The sequence below is a fragment of the Bombyx mandarina genome, chromosome 04 (genome assembly GCF_030267445.1).
Source record: "Bombyx mandarina strain Sakado chromosome 04, ASM3026744v2".
In the NCBI taxonomy this organism is placed as follows: Eukaryota; Metazoa; Arthropoda; class Insecta; order Lepidoptera; family Bombycidae; genus Bombyx; species Bombyx mandarina.
In genome coordinates this window covers 5,788,160-5,800,286 of record NC_143211.1, presented here as the reverse complement: position 1 = coordinate 5,800,286, position 12,127 = coordinate 5,788,160, and the positions used below count along the sequence as shown (strand labels likewise).

At 40.8% G+C, this 12,127-nt stretch overlaps 1 protein-coding gene across 1 annotated transcript in view; it reads left to right on the top strand.

Annotated features, from left to right (window-relative positions):
- Positions 1-12,127, top strand: part of Ziz (dedicator of cytokinesis protein Ziz) — a 51,043-nt gene that overhangs the window by 11,405 nt on the left and 27,511 nt on the right. Inside the window, exons 10-25 of the mRNA XM_028173386.2 lie at positions 3,301-3,545; positions 4,116-4,315; positions 4,414-4,807; positions 4,878-4,994; positions 5,225-5,407; positions 5,851-5,988; positions 6,204-6,399; positions 6,482-6,552; positions 6,635-6,794; positions 7,724-7,960; positions 8,100-8,220; positions 8,638-8,781; positions 8,876-9,096; positions 9,429-9,665; positions 10,218-10,378; positions 11,454-11,574. Coding sequence (XP_028029187.2) covers positions 3,301-3,545; positions 4,116-4,315; positions 4,414-4,807; positions 4,878-4,994; positions 5,225-5,407; positions 5,851-5,988; positions 6,204-6,399; positions 6,482-6,552; positions 6,635-6,794; positions 7,724-7,960; positions 8,100-8,220; positions 8,638-8,781; positions 8,876-9,096; positions 9,429-9,665; positions 10,218-10,378; positions 11,454-11,574 — 2,946 coding nt within the window. The remainder of the gene's footprint in view (positions 1-3,300; positions 3,546-4,115; positions 4,316-4,413; positions 4,808-4,877; positions 4,995-5,224; positions 5,408-5,850; positions 5,989-6,203; positions 6,400-6,481; positions 6,553-6,634; positions 6,795-7,723; positions 7,961-8,099; positions 8,221-8,637; positions 8,782-8,875; positions 9,097-9,428; positions 9,666-10,217; positions 10,379-11,453; positions 11,575-12,127) is intronic.

Genomic DNA, 12,127 nt, shown 5'->3' with positions numbered 1-12,127 from the left:
AATGTTTTATTCGGATTTCGGAAAATATCCGTTTGCATGTTTGCATAACCCTAAAATAACTGATATATTGTTTTTTGTTACGAAATCGAAACGTGAAAAAAACATGTATCCATCAATAAACCTTATCCACACAGTGTAGGTATCGATTCAAACGACCTGTTCGTCTGTCCATTATAAATAATATATGAGGCCTATAAAATCAAAGGCAGCTAAACGCCATAATGTCGTAAAATTGATTAACAATGGCGCTATCTTGTTTAGTTAGTTGGACACGCTTTAGTGTTTTCATGTTATAACAAATGCAGCTAAATCTCTAACAAATTCAGTTCAAAAATTTTATTTTTACTCAGTACTAAGTACTAATAAACGAAGTTTTATCATTTAAAATTCTGATTATTAGTAATATTCTCATTCTTTATAAATCTACTTTAAAATAAAGAATATCGTAGTATTAAAAATCGGAAGAAGAACCATTTAAAAAAATTACAGTTGGGACACGTTTACAAAGACTTAAAACAATGACTCACGCACACCATGTCCACGACTACCTTCTCTCACGAACGCCACCGATCGAATGAATGTTTCGAGCAAAGGCGTTGCTATTTATAGGCACCTGGCGCGATGACGTGACTCTCGCCCCACCGCCTGACGTCACTGAGTAGAGGGGCCGAGTAGTGACAAATTCTCTAACACGGCCTCTCCTGACAGCTGAACGGCCTCGTCAGCTAGGTTCCCTTCAGGCTGGTCTCCCTCGACCACCCCAACCTGGTCTTCCTGCTCCTCTTCAACACGATCACCATGGGACTCATTCTCATTGGACAAGTGCCCATTGTGTTCATCGTCATTCAAAACAGAAAACTCTTAGTAAGCTGCTCAATGTTTGTTCTTGCTATTATTAGCAGTCACCCACTCCAACCAGACCACAAGTGTGCACATCCAATAACCACTATCGGGGTTTTTAGAGGGCAATATCAACTACGAAGCGTTGCCACAATGTCGGGGCATTGCCACAATGTCGGGGCAGAACAACAGCCACAATGTCGGGGCATTGCCACAATGTCGGGGCAAAACAGCAGCCACAATGTCGGGGCATTGCCACAATGTCGGGGCAAAACAGCAGCCACAATGTCGGGGCATTGCCACAATGTCGGGGCAAAACAACAGCCACAATGTCGGGGCATTGCCACAATGTCGGGGCAAAACAACAGCCACAATGTCGGGGCATTGCCACAATGTCGGGGCAAAACAACAGCCACAATGTCGGGGCATTGCCACAATGTCGGGGCAGAACAACAGCCACAATGTCGGGGCATTGCCACAATGTCGGGGCAGAACAACAGCCACAATGTCGGGGCATTGCCACAATGTCGGGGCAGAACAACAGCCACAATGTCGGGGCAAAACAACAGCCACAATGTCGGGGCAAAACAACAGCCACAATGTCGGGGCAAAACAACAGCCACAATGTCGGGGCAAAACAACAGCCACAATGTCGGGGCAAAACAACAGCCACAATGTCGGGGCAAAACAACAGCCACAATGTCGGGGGTTGCCAGGACTCTGTAACACGGCCGCTTCCGACGGCGAGGCGTCCCCGACCGCTTCATCCCTCAGCAGAAGCATATCTCCTCCAGCTACGTCAGAGCTTGCATCAACAAGGTCACCCTCTGCAACGTAACAAAAAAAAAAATTACACCCAGACCTCAATCCCTACTACAGACGCAAGCGTGCACTCGTACATCTGCAGCGAGGACGAGCCAAAGATAAACATTTGAAGTGAGAAGAATAGATATCGCACAACTGTCCCAAACTGCGCAATTTGAAACACCTGCACGATTCCTTTACTGAGTTAGCCGGTACAGGAAACGTCTAAAACAGTAGCGCGCTGTTGTCGGCAATATTCACCGATACAGATACTGAACATTACAGACACAACACAGCTGAACAGTAGGGACGCAAGATCCGGCCGAATCCGCATCTACCATACTGCTCAAAAAAATAAACGGGAAGTAAAGCACCGTCGTGCCCACCTCAACCTCAAAAATGGGAAGTAAAGCACCGTCGTGCCCACCTCAACCTCAAAAATGGGAAGGAAAGCACCGAAGTGCCCACCTCGACCTTCACATATTAATTTCGAAGAAAAGGCTGCATGTCACCAGGGTCCACTCGTAAGGATGATGTGGAGGCAGGGCAGCCGTCCCAGCTCCAATCTGCTCACACGATGCGAGGCTGCACCACGTGTGGCGGGCGTCCCGCTCGACCGTCCTGATAGATAATCCGTTGGGTAGTCCGCAGCAGCAGGCCGCAGACTAAGCGACATCGCCCTCTGCGTCACTGCCAGTCGTACGGCACCGTGAAGTTGGTGGCTCGCGAGCATCACGTGCAGTGTGCACACGAGCAGTACGTGCGGTATGCACGCCAGAAACAGGCGAGCGCGCGCAGGCAGCGGTACGCGAGCAGTGCGCGCATTTTGCACGCCAGAAGTAGGCAAACGCGCACAGTTACGGTACGCGAGCAACACGTGCAGTATGCACGCCAAAAGTAGATGGGCGCGCGTAGGCAACGGCACGTCGCTTGCGTGCTACTGCCGCAGGAACCATTGAGGGGCCCGAGCTGGCGACAATGCCCGTGAGGCACCATCCTCACCATTGGGTAAGGTCCACGGATTGAGAAAAGTATGAAAGCATCAAAGTAAGCAGTAATTGTAAAACAAAACAAAGTTCAGAGTTTTACTCTACTGTGGGCTATTTGAGTCCTTTATCCCACTTCTGATATTAAAAATCAGAAGAAGAACCATTTAAAAAAATTACAGTTGGGACACGTTTACAAAGACTTAAAACAATGACTCACGCACACCATGTCCACGACTACCTTCTCTCACGAACGCCACCGATCGAATGAATGTTTCGAGCAAAGGCGTTGCTATTTATAGGCACCTGGCGCGATGACGTGACTCTCGCCCCACCGCCTGACGTCACTGAGTAGAGGGGCCGAGTAGTGACAAATTCTCTAACAGTAGCTATTCGAACAAAGTTATTTCAGCTTCTCAAACCGGGAGTGTTGCTAACACTGGTCCTAGCAAGAGCAGTACTTCGATGGATCGGGAGGATCCATAATGACGTGTTTAGAGCCGATTTTTGTAGTTTACCTGAATATTTGACAGACTTCGATTAGCTGCCTTTGATTTTATAGGCCTCATGTATAGTACACCTATAGTTAAGTACCGTACTATTTCAAAAATTTTTACGTTCCAACAATGACAATAAAACGTCAAAATATCTTCTTCTTTTTTTAATGTAGATTGTATGACGAGTGCGTACGCGGCCCTTAAGCCGTTTCCGCTGCCGCCGGCTGCGCCCCTGACGCTAGAGCTCGCAACACTGAACGTGGAGCCGGAGCAACCGTACGCAGCCTACGTGCATCACCTCTACGTGCGACCGCTTGCTCTGAATTTCGAATCTCAAAAAATGTTCGCCAGGGCTAGGAACATCGCCTGCACTATCGAACTCAGGAATAGCGACACGGGCGACAGTGAACCGCTACAGGTATAATTGTTATTGTATATTTGAAGACATGAGTTGGCGAAGGAGATATGATACAGTTTGTTAATTTTGAGAAAACGGACAACAAACTTTTGTTACTTGTACTTTTCTTCGAACATAACTCCTTCGTCACATACAATTTCTAAAAATAGCCTTTAAGCCTAGAGTTTTAAGGTCTAATATGGTTTATAGTCACATAACCCCTTCATTCAATGTAAAAACACAAAAATCTTAAAAATGTTGCTTAACCCTTTCATCCCATTCAACTCATGTCTTCATTTCATTATTAGACGGACGTGGCTATGCACTAGTTTGCGCTCTTGACGGCTGAGCCGAGGGTCGTGGATTCGATTCCCACATCAGGCAAACATTCGTATGATGTACATGTGGGTGTTTAATATCTGTAAATGTATAATATTTAAACGTATATAAGTATGTATATCAATCCCTGGTTCCCACAATACTAGGAATCTTAGGTTCGTGCCAGGCGACTGTGCGTGACTTGTCCGCAGCCATTATGATTATTATTGACAATTGATTTAAATTTTTTCATATCAACAATAACAATTTTAGGCAATATATGGCCGCACAGGAATGACGAGTCAATACAGATGTTGCGTTTTACATCATAACGCTAATCCGGCCTGGTCGGACGAAGCGAAAATCCGTCTGCCCGCCACAATTAATTCACAGCATCATTTACTATTCACATTCTACCACATCTCTTGCGATATCGCCAAGAAAAACGACACGAATGTCGAAACGTGTATCGGGTAAGTGGAATTATAAACAGATAACACTCAAATGTGTTATATAATAATAAATCATTTAGTCAGTCATCTGGCAACACTAACGTGACTTTCTTTCTTAGGTACGCGTGGGTCCCGCTATTGAAAAACGATAAATTTGTCGACGAGCTTATAAACCTACCGGTTTCCACACATTTGCCCTCCGGATATTTATCGATACAACCTCTCGGGCTCGGCAAAGGGAATTCCGGACCGGAAATAGTATGGATCGAAGGAGAGAAGCAACTGTTCCGGTGTCATATAGTACTAGATTCGACAGTCGCAACCAGGGATAATCACTTGCACAATCTGTTCAATCATGCGGAGAGATTGGTGAAGAGTAACTCGCCTCCCACGTCGCCTTCTCCCCCGCCGTGGAATGACGTCTGCAACGCACTGAAAGCCGCACACGCAGTCAAACTCAGCTCACTTGTTGGTTTCTTACCGACGATCCTAAACCAGCTGTTCGAACTGATGGTATGTAAAGGTTACAAGCAAAATGCTAAAAAAATACTATAGTTTTTGACATGTATATATTGTTTTACAGACTGTTGAAAAGAGTTACACATCGGAAATGGGCTATCAGATTGTCAAATTAATTGTTCACTTCGTTCATTTGATTCATGATTACGGGAGAAAAGATTTGTTGGACAGCTATGTGAAGGTATGGAATTTGTTAATAAACTAGTAAAAGCTTGCTACTCGTATCGTTATGATATTACTGACTGAATGAAACATGTATATGTCTATGGGTCTCTGTGATCAGTTTATAGTTTAGTTGTTATAGGTCACCAAGTAAACAGTGAAACATTTCTGTCATCGTTCATTGAAAGAAAGGAGAGATCCATGATATCAAAAGAGTGACACCAATAAAATAAATCTTTTTTTTTTCAGTATGTTTTTAACTGTCTTGAATATAAGTTACATACAGTTCTAACAGCGCCTCTACATATTTTCGTAGACCCCAATCAACAAGATTTTTTGCTAAATCATAAATTCATGCAGTACTCCAACTTCTTCTTCGAAATAATTGTGAAAAGTATGGCTCAGTATTTAATTAACACAGGACGAATAAAGGTGAGATGCACGAAATACAAATAAAATATATATAACTTTAATATATATTTTTTGAAATATACAGTTAATAAGAGGACCGTTTTCAAAGCCGAAATAACAGTATGGTACTATACCCGGAAAAGAATAGTGATTTACTAAAACAAAAACATTGTTATTTCATATTTCGTAAACCTGCAATGTAACGCAAACGCAGGCCTCCCTTATTCCCTTGTAACAGCATCGCCCGCGTCACCTTATATTTATTTGGGTTTCATTGTATACAACTATTAAAAAAATGTTAACGACATAAGTTTCGATCGTGGTTTTTGTCGTAGTGATCACGAGCACTGTCACTTGTCTTTTTCGGGTACAGTCGAGTGTATAAAATTTCAAGTCCATGGACCGCACCGGCTTAGACAAAAAATGTAGACGAAACAATTGAATTGAAGTAATTAATTTTACAGATGTCCAGGAATGAGAGGTTTCATTCAGATTTATTAGAGAATATTGACAAACTGGTCACGATGGTAGAGCCGTCGTACATTCTACAACAGCCGATGCAGACTCATATTTTTAATAGAAATCTTGCCATTTTTCTTAAGGTAGACATTTTTCGCTGTACATTTTTTATTTAGAGTCATATCGATAAACTTATTTAAAGAAGTTACAAATAAAATTATTAGTCAATTAACTAAAACACTTCAGTTTTCACTAGTGCATTCTTACAAATAATGTCAAACGTAATTTAACGTATTCCGAATGTCAGTTTTATTTATATTTTAATTTTAGTTTTATAAACGTAACATATTATTTACAGTCTTGCTTATCGTTCATGGATCGTGGATTTGTATTTCGTCAAATAAAGAAATACCTCGACAAGTTTAAGGCGTGCGATCCCAAAGCTCTGTTCGATTTCAAATTTACATTCTTACAGACAATTTGTTTGCACGAACATTACGTACCCTTCAATTTACCTCTTCAAGCGAATAAGATCGGTAAAGACTGTGATACTGGTAAGCGAAGTGATTACAATTACAATTACCAAATCTACAATTTTGCGTCAAAATAATTTCGCTCCTAAAAATATATTTTCAGATCCTGCCAGATTAAAATTAACGGAAGACTTCATAATGCGACATTTTCTAGCCGGAACACTACTAAAACATGTAAGTTAGTAGAAAAAAAAAAGTTATCGAAAACGCGTGTAATTAGGTCATCCCATTAATATTGTAATAATTTCAATAACAGGTGGAACAATCACTTCGTGAAGCACCTCAGAAACGCCGAGTGGCTCTGAACGTGCTCAGGACGTTGCTGACGAAACACGAACACGATGATCGATATCGATCAAAGCAGTGCCGTGCGAGGATAGCACATCTCTATTCGCCCTGGCTTACTATTGTTTTAGGTAAATCAACCGTAAATTTTATGAAAATATCAAAACGTTTCTATACTACGGGAAACATCGATAAAATCTCAAAAATTAATTGCTTAAAAAACACACATTTGTCAGAGAGAGACAGCATATCGTCGCTGTCAAACCAAAATCTGCTAGGTATGTGCAAAAAGCCGGGTGATGGTAAACCGCGTTCCCCCGACCGCTCTGGGGGAAGGTGTAACGCGGCGCCATCAAAGCGGGCTCTCGGCCCGCTGAACGAGGGAACCGGTGGTCGTGTCGCTGGCGGCCGCCGGTCCGGCGTCCGTGGGACGGTGGGATGGATGTAATGTGCTCTGCGTCAACCCTGTCCCGCCGTTTCAATAGCCCCGACTGGGCTCCGGCCCGGTCCGAGGTAGGGCGCCGGTTGTGAGCGGCAGGAGTTTTTAGTGAAGTTCAACTCCCACATACCCCACCTGCCGCGCGGGTGGGGATCCGGCGATTTTCTCCTGTGGAAAAAAAAAAAGGTATGTGCAAAAACTCTATTTTGAATTAACGAGTAAAAACATTTTCGTATAAAATTTTATATGAAGGTGAATTCTTAAGAACTAAATATATATATATATTTTTTTTTTATTGCCCTTGTAGGCAGACGAGCATACGGCCCACCTGATGGTGAGTGGTTACCGTCGCCCATGGACCTCAGCAATGCCAGGGGCAGAGCCAAGCCGCTGCCTACCTACTACTACTACTATGAAATGAAAGCTATACATAAATATTAAAGCTTATAGACACATAACAGTTTTTTATACGGTAGATAGGGCTGTGAACTATACGAAAAAGTCACAAAGTAAAAATCTCAAAAAGTGCATATGCAGGTTTTGGTTTAACAACAACGATATTTGATCATGTATAATTATATGAGAAGCATAATAATGAACATATATAAATAAAAATTCTAGATAACGCTCATCGCCTCGTCACCAAGTCTCTAGCCAGTCCAGTGCTAGAGAACGGGGTAGACAAGGTGGACGGCGACGCTGCCAACACCACTACCAGCTGCGCTAAGGAAGCCGCTTCAGTCAACAGTACCCCGCGCAGAAATAGATTGACTTTGCATTTCGAGCACACGCCGGCTCGCAACTCCACTCACTTCAAAGAACCGCCAAACGTTCAAAGTAATCACTTGTATGCAAAAGGTAAGTCTCGTCGGAAATAAACTAAAGACTTTAAGCTTAATGAGCTTTAACTTTAACTACAGTAGTATATACCATATCACGTTCGAACTGATGTTGAATAACTAACAATAAGCCTGCTACTGAATTATATTTATTCTAGATCCCGGAAACAACGCATCGCACAGTTCCCTTGAATCGGTTTCGACCATGTCCGGCGGCGACTCGCTTCCTCGGAATATAGGCAAGTTAGATTTGAGCGAAATTGGTGATCAAGTTAATCGGTAAGTAACTCTATTTGCCCGGTAGATAATATTTTCAATATAGATATTCAGAAACTATTAAAAAATTGGGTAATTGTGGAGAGTGAATACAACTGGCTTCGTACATAAACTGATTTTTCCATAATATTTCTTGAAGGTTACCCTCTGCTATGTCATCCTTTATTGTAAATTTCATAAAAAGATAACACTGCGTTGTATTTGCGAATGAATGTGGCTGGTAAATTTATTTTCCTGTCCCACAGCAAACAGCAATCTGTAATCGTTTTATTTTATTTAAATTTATTTTATTTTATTTATTATTTATATAAGGGTTGCAACTATCTCTCATATCCTACACTACTTTAATTCAGAAACGAATTAATCTCATAATTTTAGAAAAAACAATTTTAACAGTGAAATGCAATGTTGTCTGTTCAGTTTCGGCGTGATGTCTGCCGAGGAAGTCCGCGATGTTCTGTTATGCTTCCTATTTGTATTGAAGTATTTGGATGAAGAGAGGCTCGTTGATTGGTGGAAGACTCTATCTGAGGCCTACATACAGTCATTCTTTAACGTTTTAGAGTAAGTTTTCTTAACGAAATAATTAATTTAGCATTATTTTATCGTTGTGTTAGTGTTAGTAAATTTTAATGAAATAAACCTTTTTTTTAAATAGAATCTGCGCAGAACAGTTCCAGTATGTTGGAAGAAAGAAGATTCTGAGTGAACTGAAGGCGACGACGCCGGACTGCAACGGCAAGCCGAAGCCGGTGAAGGCCAGGACGCTGCCCGCCCGGATGAGCCCACCGGATTTTTCTAAGGAACCTCCCATAATTGTCGAGAAGAATAACACAGTTAACAGAGAAAATCTGGCTAATACTGCCACGATTACAACAGGCAAGTCAAGTTTAGAATATGCATATGCGGTGTGAGGTCATTTACTATTGCAAACGGAATTGTTTCTAATTTTTTACATATATACAATTATGGCTGTACGAGCCCACCTAGTTTAAAAGTACTTACCGGACCCCTAAAACATCGATGGTGAACTTAGTTGTCTAAATCGTATTGTAATAACTTCACACTTACCCGCTCACAATACGTCCTACGAGCAGTAGATTTATTTACTGATAACTACTAACTATAATGCATGGATAGGCTATTTTATAAAAAAAAACTGGATTGTTTTAGGTGAATAAATTTGAAATGTCTAATTTTGTTTCTTACAGAATTAGAAGCGATGGCCGAACATACGGTGTTAGCAGCAGGATGCTTGTCCACAGAAGTGGGCCTCATTATAATAGATAGATCGTGCTTATTTATGAAGAATCTTGGAGCGGCTAATGGAGTTAGCGCCAAACCGTATCTAAAACTACTACAGTGTCCACAAAGCGAAACTCTGTACAAACACCTGTTCGCAGCCTTGCGAGCCTACATCAACCAGTTCTCTGAAACACTATTCGAAGGTATGTTCGATTAATTCATTTCTTAATAGATTATTTGTATAGTCGTCACCAAATGAAATTCAAAAAAAAAACTTTTTTTGTTTTTTTTTATTTATTGCTTAGATAGGTGGACGAGCTCACGGCCCACTGGTGTTAAGTAGTTACTGGAGCCCATAGACATCTAATGTCATAATCACAACGGCTGTCCCGCCCTCCAAACCAAAACGCATTACTGCACGGCAGAAATAGGCCGGGCTGTGGTACCTACCCGCGCTGACTCACAAGAGGTCCTACCACCGGTAAATTATTAATTATAGTATATCACTACATAGTATAAAACAAAGTCGCTTTCTCTGTCCCTATGTATGCTTAAATCTTTAACACTACGCAACGGATTTTGAGGCGGTTTTTTTTAATAGATAGTGATTGAAGAGGAAGGTTTATATGTATAATAACATCCATTAAATAGTGGAGAAATCAATAATAACTTACAGTTTCCGAAGTGAAGCGAGGGCGGGTCGCTAGTAGTAGTACCTATATAGTAATTATCCAAGTTACAAAATATGACTAAAGGGGGCAGCACGTTGTGCGCCGGCGTGGTGTCGGGCGTGGTGCGGCTGTGCGAGGCGCGCGCGGCGTGGCTGCGGCGGGAGGCAGCGGCCGCCCTCTATCTGCTGATGCGGGCTAACTTCCAACACGGAGCCGGTGGGGATCTCACCAGAGTTCATTTGCAAGTAAGAATCGTAATAGGAAACAAAATCGTTTCGCATCGAGTTTGGATGTTAACTTAAAAGTAAAATAACCAACCAATAAAGAATAAACCAATAAACTAACCAAATATGTGCATTAATTGACGGCATCGACATGTTTAACGATACGTGTCCTGGTCTCAAAAACAAACTATTATAGTATCCAAGTAACTTTGTTTATAATTGATGAGAGAATGTTAAGTAGTTAACTCTAGTTTTCATGTTCTTTTCAAGATTTTTTTTATGTCGTACTGTTAACATTTAAATTTGACCTCTTTTTCAGCTGTTTGTAAAATTGCTGTAACATGTCATAGTGTGTTATAAGAGATTGCTATACTATAGATTCAATAGTATTATATAACGGATCTGCAACACTTGAAACTGGAACGCACGACTGCTTCGCGACTGAAATGACAATGGTGGTATCCTACCCGGGCTTACGATTTACCACCAGCAATCGTAATACTTTTTTGGTGTATTTTGGAGCACTGATTCTATCTTGATACACTGGTGGATCATTCACAAAAATAATATGAACAATTTTCCATATTTGTATACATAATAGTGGTTGTCCGGTAGTCGACTATAATTAATTGAAATTATAAGTTTGTACACTATTATGATTCTATTTTCAAAGACTATTACAATTCTATAATCAACAAATTTTGCCAAGACTACACTGTAGAAAAATATTAATAAAGACGAACAATATTTCGTCTATTCTCAGTTTGACCACAGACGTCAAGAACAAAGTTTGACAATAAATAAATAGTATGCTTGCGCGTGTGCGTCAAATACATGGTAGTGTGTGTAATGTTTTCTTTATTGATTTGTTGTACCTTTTATGCATTATTTAAAAAAAAAAAAACATTGTGCACTTCTTCTCTATATTCTCTATAAGTGTGGAAAATTTCATACTCCTCCGTCCGCGAAATTTTCGTAAAAAGGGATACAAAGCTTTTGCTTCATTTATTAATATATAGATATAACGTATTAATAGATTTGATAATATTATTATGTATTATGATTTTTGTATAAAGTTAAATTTCGATTTGTTCAGGTCATAATGGCGGTCTCAAAACTGCTAGACAGCTCAAACGCACTAAACTGCAAACGTTTCCAAGAGAGTCTGTCCGTTATAAACTGCTTCGCTACAGGTGACAAGGCAATGAAAGGAACGGGTAAGGATTTGTAATTACGTTAATCAGTATTAAAAAGAATCATCACAGAAAATTATGAATTGAAATTTAATTTGAAAGGAAATTGTGCAGAATATTCAGATGTGCATTTACAATATTTCTTTTGTCGCGACAGGCAACATTCTGTTTCGGTGCACATCTCTAACACAGTACCTACTAAAATTAATAACTACAAATGTAGTGGTTTACTTATATTAGGTTGTTAGGTTGTTTACTTATATAATTATATTATTTACTAGCTGTACCCGTCCGCTTCGCTGGGCATTTCAAATTAACATTATTATTTCTCACCCCCACAAAGATTTTCATCATTAACGCCCCCGCAACTGGTGTAGGGAGTCCAACACGAATTAAATATTAGCCTATCCATTAGGTACATGTATTTTCTACATTGATACCAAGTTTCAAGTTTTTTTTTATTGCTTAGATGGGTATGGGTGGACGAGCTCTCAGCCCACCTGGTGTTAAGTGGTTACTGGAGCCCATAGACATCCACAACGTAAATGCGCCACCCACCTTGAGATACAAGTTCTAA